The sequence below is a fragment of the Oryctolagus cuniculus genome, chromosome 8, assembly GCF_051225735.1.
Source record: "Oryctolagus cuniculus isolate XC-2025 breed Fujian yellow rabbit chromosome 8, ASM5122573v1, whole genome shotgun sequence".
Classification (NCBI taxonomy): Eukaryota; Metazoa; Chordata; class Mammalia; order Lagomorpha; family Leporidae; genus Oryctolagus; species Oryctolagus cuniculus.
This window is the reverse complement of record NC_142874.1, coordinates 10,515,349-10,529,464: the sequence shown is the minus strand read 5'-3', so window position 1 is coordinate 10,529,464 and position 14,116 is coordinate 10,515,349. Positions and strand designations below refer to the sequence as shown.

At 45.8% G+C, this 14,116-nt stretch overlaps 1 protein-coding gene across 1 annotated transcript; it reads left to right on the top strand.

Moving 5' to 3' along the window:
- Positions 1–5,508: 5,508 nt before the first annotated feature.
- On the top strand, positions 5,509–8,139 carry TKTL2 (transketolase like 2). The gene has a single exon (XM_008273500.5). It carries the CDS (start codon positions 5,525–5,527, stop codon positions 7,415–7,417), a length of 1,893 nt encoding a protein of 630 aa, XP_008271722.5. The 5' UTR covers positions 5,509–5,524; the 3' UTR covers positions 7,418–8,139.
- Positions 8,140–14,116: the final 5,977 nt, after the last annotated feature.

The window sequence follows — 14,116 nt, the reverse complement described above, 5'->3', positions numbered from 1 at the left end:
TGAACCAGCAGATGGAAGATCTCTCTCTCTCTCTCTCTGTCATTCTGCCTTTCAAATAAACAAAATTTTAGAAAATGTTTTTATTCTATAGGGAAATATATCCAATGATATTGTTTTTACATTTGTATCATACTTAACAAACTAGGCCAGAGAGCAGATAAATACGGTAGATTATTTGACTCTTTCCTATTCTTGACTCCCTGTACCAAGCCTAAAAATTGTAATGTTCCAAGAGACAATGTAACAATAACAATAAAATAATAATAATGTTGTGTTGTCCAGGACTGATATGCATACGACCCTGTTACCAAAAAAACGAAATGGTGGTGTGATTTTGGTCTTAGAGCAGTTATGATTATTCCCTGGTGTTGGGGGCTGATCCTTGTTTCCTAAATATGTTGCTGTCTCTCCTTTTCCCTTCATCCTCTGCCTCCAAATAGGGCTTATATAAACTATGGGAAAAGTAAGAGAGGTAGCAATAACAACTGGTATAATTTTCAAAACAACAATCCAGAAAGGTATAACACTTTTTTTTCTGCATCAATGGGAAGAAAAGATGAATTCAACACTAGTATATGTTCTATCATTCCATTTTAACAAAACTCAACAGCTCAGATGAGATGTAATTAAAACTTCAGTGCTCCACTCAGCGTTACTCACCTTTACCTAGTGAAAATGTATGTTTTCCCAAATTGAACAGACTTCCTGAGTAATCAGTAATTGTGTGTTATGTTTTCTCCTCTGCAGCCAGTAGAAATTGTACTTCCAATTCCTGCTATTTATATTTTCCCCTCCATAGCTACTTTCATTAGTTACCTGCTAGGTTTTGCTTCCATTAGAAGTACACAGTACAATAAATACATATTATAAAAATAAATATGTCCTATAAAAATAAACACCACAAAATGCCATACTATAAAAATTACAGTGGAAAATTTAAGGAAGGAAAAATAAGAAATTTGTTGTTTTTAAAACAGGCTTTAAATCAGGGCTTACAATGGGCAGCGTGAAGGTCTATTTTATTAGTCCAACAAAATGTTCACACACTTCTCAGTTTCAAATGCCTTTAGCAGAGCTGTATTCCTGAGTTTGCCACAAGCCCCTCCAGCCCTCTTACATTACCCCCAATGTTCCCACATTCATGTTACTCAACCTCCAGCCGCACAGGCACTTGAGTTTGCTATGCCCGACTTCTGCAAATAAACCAAGATTAATAAAAGAGTAATTTTTTCTATTTGCAGGAAATATTTGACTGGCTTCCAAACTGATCTGAAAAATGAATAATGGACTTTTCTCCAACACAACTTCAATTTTGGCATGCTGGCTTACAGTTTTGGGTTGGCCTTTTGTCAGTAATGGTCTCTAATTCTAAATAGGAGAACAAGAAGGTAATGCCATGTTTTGATTTATTTGAGTTCTGTTCACAGCCACATTGGGTAATTTTTCTTTACCAAATTTTTTATGCATACTTTATACTTAAATGATTATTGTCAATTGCATATTTTAAGATATATTTTGAAAGGCTAAAATGTTCAAAGAAACTAATTACTAATAATGTGCATATATATTTATATATATATATAACTTATATATATAAAACTTCCAACCCTTCCCTTTAAACAGTATCAAAACTCTTCATACTTAACAAATGCTTTAAAAATTATTTTGTATATAGTGCAAAAATATCCACCACCTCAAAGAATGACGGAGAAAAATTCACATTCACATCAAATCCAAGACCACATTCTTTTCTTAACAAAATTGACCTTTACTAATGTTAAAAATGTTTTCTATTTAATATTTTAGGAAATAGTTGTGCAACAGTTTAAATAAATAAAAGAATTTGGAAGCTTGGACAGAAATGTCAAGTAATTCCTATTTCTCTCATCTTTTTTTTCCCATGTGAACAGTGAATTGTAGATAATTTTTATATTATCATGTTTTACTAGTTATGTGGATTTATTAGAGCTCTCTCCAGCCAAAGCAATAGTGAGCTACCTTTGTTTATATTAACTGCTTCCCTGTCAACCCTTACTAACTTGCTATTAAGAAGCTGGGATTATTTTTCCCCTCTAATTTCAACCTTCTCTACTGCCAGTTCTACTGTAGACTACTTATATGTTCTCTCATTTTGTCTGAAAAGATAAGAAAACATTAATTTGCAAAGTGCATGGGAGAGATGACTACAGGATGACCTCTTGAGGTCTGTACACATCCAACATTCCTTCAGCGAGGCTTAGAATCTTGTTTCTGCGCTCGCTTCTGCAGCACATATACTGTTTATTGTGACATGCATCCTTAAAAATTAAAATGACAGAACTAGTTGAAACAGCACATGCTACTTACATATTTTCCTGAGATACAATTCGTTGTCAAGAGACAACAAATATAAAGAGTAACAACAGTCCCTGAGCTGGGTGCTTACCACCCCTGCTGAAGACTGCAATCATCTAGGGAGACCTGAAAATTACTGCCTGTATCCATCACACAGAAATTGACTTTTTTTTTTTTTTTTTTTTGACAGACAGAGTTAGTGAGAGAGAGAGAAAGGTCTTCCTTTGCCGTTGGTTCACCCCCCAAATGGCCGCTGCGGCCAGCGCTGCGCTGATCCGAAGCCACGAGCCAAATGCTTTCTCCCGGTCTCCCATGCGGTGCAGGGCCTAAGGACTTGGGCCATCCTCCACTGCACTCCCGGGCCACAGCAGAGAGCTGGCCTGGAAGAGGGGCAACTGGGACAGAATCCGGCGCCCCGACTGGGACTAGAACCCGGGGTGCCAGCGCCGCAGGCGGAGGATTAGTCTAGTGAGCCAGGGCGCCAGCCAAGAAATTAATTTAACTGGTATGGAAGTCAGTCTGGGTAGGATATTTTTGAAGAGCTTTCCAGGTGATTCTAAAATACACTAATACTGAAAGCCATCAGCCTACGTTTATCCCTAGATTATCCGTTCATAACCATGACCTTGGTTAAAATTAATATATACATTAGAAGTGTAGCATCCTAAACTCCAGCTCCAGAAATTCGAATTAACTTTGGGTAGAATGCAGCCACTGCTCTGTTTTTCTTTAAAGTATGTGTTGCAGGGGCAGGTGCTGTAGTGTAATAGGCTAACCTCAGCCTGCGGCACTGGCATCCATATGGCCACCCGTTCATGACCTGGCTGCTCCTCTTCCAGTCCAGCTCTCTGCTATGGCCTGGGAAAGCAGTGGAAGATGGCCCAAATGCCTGGGCCCCTGCACCCACATGGGAGACCCGGAAGAAGCTCCTGGCTCCTGGCTTCAGACTGGCACAACTCTGGCCATTGCGGCCAATTGGGGAGTGAACTAGCGGATAGAAGACCTTTCTCTCTGTCTCTCCCTCTCTCTGTAACTCTATCTCTCAAATAAATAAAGTATGTGATTGGATTGTGAAGTCCAAGTTAGAAATCATTGCTCAAGAACCAAGATATTTAACTTAGCAGTGTGGCAGAATATGATGTACTATCATTGGGCTTTCATTTTTGGTTTTTATTTTTTTATTTTTTTATGACAAGCTGTGACACAAATTTAGTTTTATAACTAAGTTAATTTTTGTCTTAAAAATTATTTTAGAACTCAGTTTGTATTTGTAAAATATGAACTGAAGCACATTAATATACCGGAGTCCATTTGAGCTTTCAGTAATTTATGAATCAGGCAGCTCCAGGCCACAAGCAGCTTGCAAAATCCACCCAAAAGGCCATTAGAGAAGATTTTTATAGGGTGGAAATGGAAGAAAGGCAAAGAAATTATGTTATTGGATAAAGGACGGCACTAACCTTATCTGGGTCATTTGAATGGAAAGTTCCCCAGTTAGAAGTTCCCTGGTGGTTTCAGGTTGTGTAATCTTAAGTTTCATTTCATTGTTTTTGTTGAGTTAGACTTCTGTTTGTGCTCAGGTAGGAAGCTGGAGCTGTCTCATATAATAGCCCCCGGTTAGTTTTACGTGATAACAGTACTTTAGGGCCCACTAGGAACACTGCAACTCTAGGTACGCTGCCATTCAGTGGTTGTAGACTTGTTCTTCTGTAGCTTTTGTCCAAAGTAGTCATTGTCTTTCTATTTTCAAGTCTCAAATTCAGAATTTTTAGTTGCTCTGTTGAAGACTGTTGAGATATTGGTTATATTAAAAGTGATTGTGGATCCTTTCTACTAATTTTCTGAAATAAAAGAGCAAAGATATTTCATTTATAGTGTTACTGCATAAAAGACCTCATAAATAGCCCCTTATATATAATCACTACTGGTAGTAATGTAAATCACTGCAACCATTGTAGAAAATAGTACAGAGGTTCCTCAAAAAACGGAAATAAAAGTGCCATAACATACAGCAATGCTAATACTGTGCAGATACCCAAGGGAGATGAAATCAATCTTTTGAAGAGACAGCTACACTCCCATGGTTATTGCAGCACTATTCGCATTAACTAAAAATTGGAAACAAAGTAAAGTGCCCATTCAGTGATGAATGGATTAAAATAAATGTGGTCCATATACACAGTGGAATACTGTTTATTCATAAAAAGACTGGGATCTTGTCACTCACAGCGACATGGAAGGCCCTGGAGGCTATTATGTCACGTGCATGACGCCAACTACAGAAAGGCGAGTGCCATGTGGTCTCACTCGTGTGGATTCTAAAAAGAACAGTGATCTCACAGAGGCTGAAGGGCCTGAGAGGGAAGGGAGAAGGGGAGAAAAGGAAAAGCTGGACATGGGTACTGAGCTGAAGGCCCAGCTGGCGAAGCAGGTTGCCAGGTCAGCACCCACTCCAGTCACAGCCCCAGCTAGAGCCCCAGCTGCCTCTCTTCCGCCCGGCTCCCTGCTGATGGACTGGTAAGGCCCAAGTCCTCGCCCCACCACCCACGTGGGACAGCCGGATGGCATTCCCAGCTCGTGGCTCTGGCCTGAAGCAGCCCCTGCCATTGCAGGCTTCTGGGAGTGAACTGGCGGATGGCAGACCAAGCTCGCTCTCCCTTCCTGCCCCTCTTCATCTCCCCCCACCTCCACTTTTCCCTCTGCCTTCCAAATAAGTAAATAAATAGAATTTTTAAAAAGTGCATTAAGTTATAGCTAGATCAAAGAAAGTTCTGAGTTTCTATCGCAAAGATAATGTACCATACACTTCCCCATAACACAAATGCAATACTGTTTTTTTGATAGGTTTACCCTAATTGAACACTTTGCAATGTACATATGCAGCAAAAGATTACTTTACGCCCTATAAATATGCACACTTTTATGTCTGCTAAATTTTAATAAAAAGTTTAAAAAATAGAAAGGGAAAAATAATTATCTTCTTTTTGAATATATTAATATATATAGCTAGACGTGGAGGGAGACGCAGTGTGAAGGTCTGCGCACGCGCCGATGAGGGGGGCGGGGCTCGAGCTGCGATTGCCCTATGATCGCTGGGCTCCGCCCTCAGGGGGCGGGGCGAGGACGCGGCGGTCACGTGACGGAGCGCCCCAACGGCCTTCGCTGTGCGGGAACCGCCGAGGGCGCCGCCATGGCCGCCGCCCGCGACGCCGCGCCGGATGCGGGCACGGTGCAGGCGCTGCGGGACGCGGCCAGCCGCCTGCGGGTCCGCTCGCTGAGGGCCACGTGCGCCTGCGGCTCCGGCCACCCCACGTCGTGCTGCAGCGCGGCCGAGATCGCGGCCGTGCTGTTCTTCCACACGATGAGGTACAAGCCGGCGGAGCCCGCGCACCCGGACAACGACCGCTTCGTCCTGTCCAAGGGCCACGCCGCGCCGCTGCTCTACGCCGCCTGGGCCGAGGCGGGCGCCGTGGGCGAGGCGGAGCTGCTGCGCCTGCGGCAGGCGCACTGCGCCCTGGAGGGGCACCCCACGCCGCGGCTGCCCTTCGTGGACGTGGCCACCGGCTCCCTCGGGCAGGGCCTGGGCGCCGCGTGCGGCATGGCCTACGCCGGCAAGTACCTGGACCGGGCCAGCTACCGCGTGTTCTGCCTGCTGGGCGACGGGGAGACGGCGGAGGGCTCGGTGTGGGAGGCGCTGGCCTTCGCCTCGCACTACCGCCTGGACAACCTGGTGGCCGTGCTGGACGTGAACCGCTGGGGGCAGAGCGGCGCCACGGCCCTGGGGCACCGCACCGACGCGTACGCGCGGCGCCTCGAGGCCTTCGGCTGGAACACCTGCCTGGTGGACGGGCACGACGTGGAAGCCTTGTGCCGGGCCTTCCGGCGCGCGAGTCAGGTGCAGGACAAGCCCACGGCCGTCGTCGCCAAGACCTTCAAGGGCCGGGGCGTTCTGAGCGTGGAAGACGCCGGCAGCTGGCACGGGAAAGCGCTGCCCAGGGAAGCGGCCGAGGCGGCCATCGCGCGCCTGGAGAGTCAGATGCAGACGCAGGGCCCCTGCAGCCCCCGGCCCCCCGTGGAGGACTCCCCGCCCGTCAGCATCGCGGACATCCGGATGCCCTCCCCGCCCGCTTACCGGGTCGGCGACCAGATGTCCACCCGGAAGGCGTGTGGCTTGGCTCTGGCCAAACTGGGCCGTGCCAACGACAGGGTGGTCGTCCTGGACGGCGACACGCAGAACTCCACCTTTTCCGACCTCTTCAAGCAGGAGCACCCGGAGCGCTTCGTCGAGTGCTTCGTGGCGGAGCAGAACATGGTGAGCGTGGCCTTGGGCTGCGCCGCGCGGGGCCGGGCTGTCGCGTTCGCCTGCACCTTTGGCGCCTTCCTGACGCGAGCCTTCGATCAGATCAGGATGGCGGCCATCTCGCAAGCCAACATCAACCTTGTGGGTTCGCACTGCGGCGTGTCCGTGGGGGAAGACGGGCCCTCCCAGATGGCGCTGGAGGACCTGGCCATGTTCCGGAGCGTCCCCGGCTGCACCGTCTTCTACCCCAGCGACGCCGTGTCCACGGAGCACGCCGTGCACCTGGCGGCCAAGGCCAAAGGGATGTGCTTCATCCGCACCAGCCGCCCGGACACCGCCGTCATCTACGCCGCGCAGGAGCGCTTCGAGATTGGACAGGCCAAGGTCGTCCGCCACAGCGCCGATGACAAGGTCACGGTGGTCGGAGCTGGGGTCACCCTGCACGAGGCCTTAGCGGCCGCCGAGGAGCTTTCTCAAGAAGGGGTTTCCGTCCGGGTCATTGACCTCTTCACCGTCAAACCCCTGGACGCCGCCACCATCATCTCCAGCGCCGGAGCCACGGGAGGCCGGGTGGTCACCGTGGAGGATCACTACCGCGAGGGCGGCCTCGGAGAGGCGGTGTGTGCGGCCGTCGCCAGGGAGCCCGCCGTCCGCGTGCACCTGCTGGCGGTGTCGGGCGTGCCTCGCAGCGGGAGGCCCAGGGAGCTGCTGGATGCGTTTGGAATCAGCGCCGGACACATCGTGGCCGCTGTGAAGGCTGCTTTAATGCAGGAAAACAACTGATCGACAAAGGCGAGTCGGCTGGCGGTGTCGTTGTAGGACTGGTATCTGTGTTTATGTTCACTGTTCGAAAACCGTTTTCCCTATACAGTAGTGCTTTTAAAAAAAAGTGAAGCCGTTAAATACCTCCCTTCATTCCTACTCAAAAACTCAAGTTAACTACCTTTCTGTTAAGCTGACTATATAAACAAATGTAACTCTCATTTTTGAATTATTAAAATAGGTTATAAAATTTTCAGGAAAAATAACCACCTAACACAAAGTTTTTTGAGAAGACTACAAATAACTGTCTGGGTTGGGGCTCTAAATATAGAGGTTACTGTTTCTGAAGCGTGTCTAATTTCCTTGTAAGTTAACTGAATGTGAATTTCCTTGTAATTTCAATGTAAAAATGTGGATGTCAGTAGCCCTGAACTTGAACGACTGTGAGCTTTCCCATAATGCCATTCTACGCCTCTGGTCTTCCAGGTGGTGTTTGACTGCAGTTAGCTTGGGCTTCACTTTGAAGGTTAGTTTGCCCTGTGCATTCAGACTGCAGAGCAGCCGCACCCTCCTGCTTACGGTGGGTGCGCATGAAGAAATGAAACCATAACGAGTTCCAGTCTGCACACAGTGTAGACGATTTTGTGAGGATTCAGAAATGTATTATTTCCTTGACGACCAAACCATATTGTTACTTTACTTGTATTTATTAAGGATACTAAAACCAATGTAATAAAGCATTTTAAAACCAGCTGCTTTTTTAAGTTTGTGCCTGTGTATGGATAATTTGGTTCCTCTCTGATAAAATCAGAATGTGGTAGAAACATATCTAAGTCAGAAGCAAAGAAAGGCTTGCCCCCACTAACAAACCTGGAAAGAGCCAGGGCTGGAGAGAAAGCACCACAGGGCGCTGCTTTGGCTGGAAAGCTTCCCTTGAGCTGTGAGTGCACACGTTGTAAGCTTGGAATGCAGTTAGGAGGTACTTGCTGAGGTTTCAAACAACATTGAAACTGTTCTGAGTATGGCCATATTAGGTGTTTATTCCCTTTTTATTTCCCTCAGTGTCTTCATTAAGAACCTCGAACGCATGTGTTGTTCTGGCAGCTGTGAGAGAGACGTGGAAGTACTCACCTGGGACCTGGAGAGACCAGGGCTTACCCACTCTGCTGCGGTCCTTTCTCTCCAAGCTGGTTTCCTCGCTAGCAAGGCGTCATGATAATTGCTCTATTTTTTATGTTTAAAATTTTATGTAAAAATAAGAACAGTGGACATAAGAGCATCAAAAGAATTTAGAATATGGAGCTAACAAACATTTTATTTCACATTTCACACAAATCCATTCAGTTGTATTTGCTAGCATGTAGTTGCTGCGGGTTGGAAGTGGGGCAGCTGGAGCCAATGTGGGACACTGGCCATGCAGGCAGGAGCTGTACCCACCGTGCACAATGCTGACCAACCAAAAGTTTGCTTCTGTTTCATCTTTGCAATTGAACTGCTAGCCCTCTTTGAATTATTTTTGTAGTTTCTACTCTATAGATGAAGGACTAATAGCAAATATAGGGTAAATGTTTATGACATTACTATAGTCAGCTATACAAGTAAAATTTCTTTATTAGAAATTTTCAGGTTTGGCTAATTGGACAACGCAAGGATGTTGAATACTTGAAATGCAGACCAATCCAACTCTTCCCATATGTATTTGAATTTTAGAAAATGACTAAGCTGTTTTGATGTTTGGCATTCAAATGAAAACATCCCCAAGTCATAAATGCACAGCTCAGTGAATTTCCATCACATGGACACGGAGACCCGGCTCATCCCTGGTGCAGAAGTAAGCATTTCCTGGTAGAACTCCAGCAGCGCCTCCCTGTCCGCTTCCCTGGCTGATTCTCTCTTCCTCTTCCGAGGTAGCTGCTGTTTCAACTTCAACCTCCAAAATTTACTCTCGGTGCTTTTGAGCTTAAAGGAATAATGAGATATTGGCTATTTGATGTCTGTCTTCATTTACTCGATATAGTGCTTATGGAATGTTCCATATTGTGACCTGAACTTGATGTTCACCAAATTTCATGGCTGTATTGTATTTCAGATGACAAATATACCACAATGTATCTATTTAAATTACTGGTAAACATGTGAAAATCATCCTTGGAGGGCTGTCAGGTAGAGTTCTGCTATCATGAACATTATTTTCTAGATTTATTTATTTGAACTGCAGAGATATAGAAAGAAGGAGAAAAAGAAAGAGATATCTTCCATCTGCTGATTCACTCCCCAAACAGCTGCAACGGTTGGAGCTGCGCTGATCTGAAATCAGGAACCAGGAGCTTCTTTTGGGTCTCCCATGCGGGTGCAGGGGCCCAAGGACTTGGGCCATCTTCTACTGCTTTCCCAGGCCACAGCAGAGAGCTGGATCAGAAGTGGAGCAGCTGGGACTCGAATCAATGCACCACAGGCGTCGGCTTTACCCACCATGCCACAGTGTCAGCCCCTCTAACTAGCTTAAGAGTTTTTTTTCAATGAACAGAGTTCATTTTAGTATAGTCCTATTCATCATTCATTCCTCTATTATCGACACATTTTTGTTGTGTTTAAAATATTTTTGCCTTCCTCAGTGTGATGGAAGACATTATTTTAATGTTTTCTTCTGTATATCACATTTGGATATATTATTCATCTGGAATTGATTTTTGTGTGTAGTAGAAGATTGAGGTCAAGATATAATTTTTTTCCAAGTTGACAGAGCTGCGCAGCCCCAGTTTTTACAAATCACATTCTTTCCTTCACTGGACCATAGTGTTATCTTACAGATGACGTTTATGTGTTTCTGTTCAACTGACCAATTTTTCTAGACTTGTACCTATGCTACACTGTCATGCTTCTAGGATAAATTGAATTATCTAAGTTTACACCCTCCATTTCCTCTGCTTTCTTTTACAAGATTGCCTTGTCAATTCTGAGTCTTTTAATTTCCATATGAATTTCACAAGTGGATTGACAAGTTCCAATAAAATTCAGCTGCATCTTGATGCAATTACATCTGAATTATAGTAGTGTTCCCTCCTATTTATTTGAAATGGAGAGAGAGAGAGAGAGAGAGAGAGAGAGAGAGAGGGAAATCTATTCTTCCAGCTCATTTTTCAAATACATACAACAGCCAGGACTGGACTAGGGATGAAACTGGGAGCCACAGAGGCAACCCAGTCATCACACATTGGTGGCAAGAACTCAGTGACTTGAACCATCACTTCTGCCTTTCAGGCTCTGTGTTAGCAAGAAGCTAGTCTGGAGCTGTGAATTGAACCTAGAGACTCCAATGTGAAACATGTACTTCTTAGCCACTAGGATCAATGCTTTCCTCTCATAATCCCTTTTAATTTTCCCTTTAAAAGAATCATGTCGTAAAAAATCCCTTTAGTAGTTAAACAGAAGAGATCTCACTAAAGGGCTTGTAGTAAGTTTGCATTCCTGAAACTGAGTTAGGAGCAGCTTGTGCGTGTCCTGAAGACTTTCCCAGGAGGCATGGCGGACGTTGAGTCAGTCCACTGTGCTCCTCAGGTTGATCCGCCTGGGCATCTGGGATTACCCTGCGCTCCTTTCCAACACTCCCTTTCCTAAGTTGTTCTCTTCCACTTTTCTAAATAAAGATATATATTTCTCACCCATCCTTTATCTTCCCACTCATTTACAGCTGTGAAATTAGCACACTGAAGTCACTACAGAACAGCAATAAATCATTGCATCTTGCCTTATTCTACTCCAAACTTTGGTAAAGAAGCAGCCTGATAGACTGTACATCATACTCAATCTGCATGCGGATGTTACAAATTAGATATATTCTAGATTGGAGTGGACACAATGACATTTTTTTTTCCTTCAACTCTTGTCAAATAATTGTTACTGAGAGACTCAGGAGAGAGAGCCAAGGACAGCAGAAAGAAACACTGTGCGCAGCAACACAGTGGTCTATATCTATATATGCATTTTAGAAATGGAAAACCAAGACTTAAGAAAAACATTTTCCTGTCTTGTCATTACGAGGAAGGAATCTGGTAAAGACTCTGATTCATTTGTGCCTCAAATATGAAATTACACTTCCCACGATTTCAAGGCAGAGGACGTTACAAGTTCCATGGTTATTTCTAACAGTCCTGTATGTTTTATTTTTCCCCCTACTCTGTAAAGACAGAGGGGCAGAACAGAGAGGAGGTGGGATAAAAACTCACAGCCCGGATGAATCTATCCAAGGGTAATAAATTGGCGGAGGTGGCTGACTGGTGGCTTGCACCCAGAGGGAGCAGGAGGCTGGAAGCCCAGACTTCCGGCAGCCTGGGTCTTAGAATGCTTAGGTTAGGCTAAAAGTCTGGAGCGGAGGGCAGTGGGTGCAGCTGAGCTAGTCTGCACAGGTTTTTGTGGGCCGGGTTAGTTGGGAAAGAATGCAGAGGCAAGGAATACAGGCGTGGACTGAGCTGGTTATAGAGAGAACGCAGGGGCTCAGAAGTGCCTCAGGGCAGGGGACCTGCTTCCAGGCAAGGAAGCTCTGTCACTATTTGTTTAGATTCACAGGAGACATGTTTTTCTGGACTGTGACCAATTCTTGGGTAATGCACAGCAATGAACATTATTTATTTGGGTATAAGGCTCTCACTTGTCATTAATGCACCGTTCCTGTTTATCTCTGATATTCCATCTCTGATGGTACAAATTCATACCATGTGAAAGTGGACAAGACCCCCTAAAATTCACACTGAAATGTGGCCCCTTAAAGTTCCTTAGAAACGCTATCCAGGGTGCCAGATGTGCCACCGGAATTTGGGGTGGCATACGATTTCACCACGGGCTTATTACTAAATCCCCAATATTAATAAGCCCAAGAGGGTTTTTGCCTAATATTTAGAGAAGAATTCTAAATATCGGCACAGATAAACGAGGCAGCATGGTACATTTTAGGCTTTTATTTAGTGAGAAAGATGCATAGGAGAGTGAGAGCTTTATTTAAGAGAGAGAGGTGAATAGGGGGTCATACCAAGCACCAGGAACCAGCCACGTGGAAGAGCATCTAGGCCTGTATCTGGGCTAGGAAGCCTATAGTGTAGGACCCCAAAAGCGGTGTCCTCTTGTGACGACCCCAGAAACACAGACTCCAGACCAGACGATGCAATAGAACAGGAGGTAATTTATTTCATTTGTACAAATGGGCCCTCTACTGCTGCAAGCAGCAAGCAAGCGAGAGGAGCCCCGAGCAGCTATCTCACACAGCTTTTTTTTTTTTTTTTTTTTTTTTTTTTTTGACAGGCAGAGTGGACAGTGAGAGAGAGAGACAGAGAGAGAAAGGTCTTCCTTTTGCCGTTGGTTCACCCTCCAATGGCCGCCGCTGCAGCTGGCGCACCGCGCTGATCCGATGGCAGGAGCCAGGATCCAGGTGCTTTTCCTGGTCTCCCATGGGGTGCAGGGCCCAAGCACCTGGGCCATCCTCCACTGCACTCCCTGGCCATAGCAGAGAGCTGGCCTGGAAGAGGGGCAACCGGGACAGAATCCGGCGCCCTAACCGGGACTAGAACCCGGTGTGCCGGCGCCGCAAGGTGGAGGATTAGCCTATTGAGCCACGGCGCTGGCCCCTCACACAGCTTTTAAAGGGCAAAACCACAAAATTAACATATTATAGGCTGGCGTAAGTTCATTGGATAATTTTCAGTAGCGGGCCTTGTATGGCAGTCTAAAAGTGGTAATGTCGGTGGAAAAGTACTAGGTCAAAGGGATACATTAGGGGAGGGGGTCTCTAGGAGAGAGGAATAGGTTGCTACGTGCCTTGCAGCTTTCTTTGTTAACCTTGAGCAAGCGTAGGGAAGGGGCTTATCTACAAGGCAGGTGTTCTGCGTATCTCTGGTCAGTAGCTGACGGCTTTCTCTGTGAACCGGTTTACTCCCCATTTCCCAAGGCCGTCTCTGGAACGGTTTGTCTCAGGAGCCCCATTTTTTTATGGTGGCTCTTGGCTCCTTTCAATAGCACATGGCCCAAAGGCCATGCGCCCTGCAGGCACGGGGCTACAGCAAGCCCCCTCCTGACAAGAGACCAGGGAAGAAGAGCCGGCCGGGCAACACCGTGTCCCGGCTTTTAACCCACTTCCAAAGGGGAGTGGTTAATTAACCTGATTGGCTGGTGGGCACCCAGGTGTGGCCAGGTAGGGGAATGAGGCCACTCAGGGGCATGGCAAAGGCATCAGGTAGGGGAATGAGGTCACACAGGGGCGTGGCAAAGGTGTGGTCTTTCAGTTCACAAATCCAATCAATTTTAACCTGTATGCCTGCCTACTTCACATGTACTTACTAGATTTAGATTAATCCACTGTCAGTATATTAAGGATTCTACTGTATAAATATAAGGGTACTACAAAAAGTTTGTGGGAATTAAAAATGTGTTTATTTTAGTGTAAAAATGTATAAATCCATGGTTTTTCAGAATATGAGTTTCCCCAAAATTTGTGAAGACCCCCACCCCCACCCCGGGAGCATTTAAGAGCATGAATATACATTCTGCAAACCTTACATTTACTTTTGACCCAGTAAGTTGTCTTATTTTTGATACTAATCTCCACAAATGAGATAAACACTACTCTCTTAGTAGCAGAAATCTTAAGTGCAGGTGCAGGTCAAAATGTACCCCTGCTGCAATCTAGGACAATCTAGGGCAGGGTGCTCTGAACTTTAGAAAATTGGCTTC

What these genes read in the sequence shown, in the direction of transcription:
- TKTL2 (XM_008273500.5), top strand. Translation starts at nt 5,525, where the DNA reads ATGGCCGCCGCCCGCGACGCCGCGCCGGATGCGGGCACGGTGCAGGCG.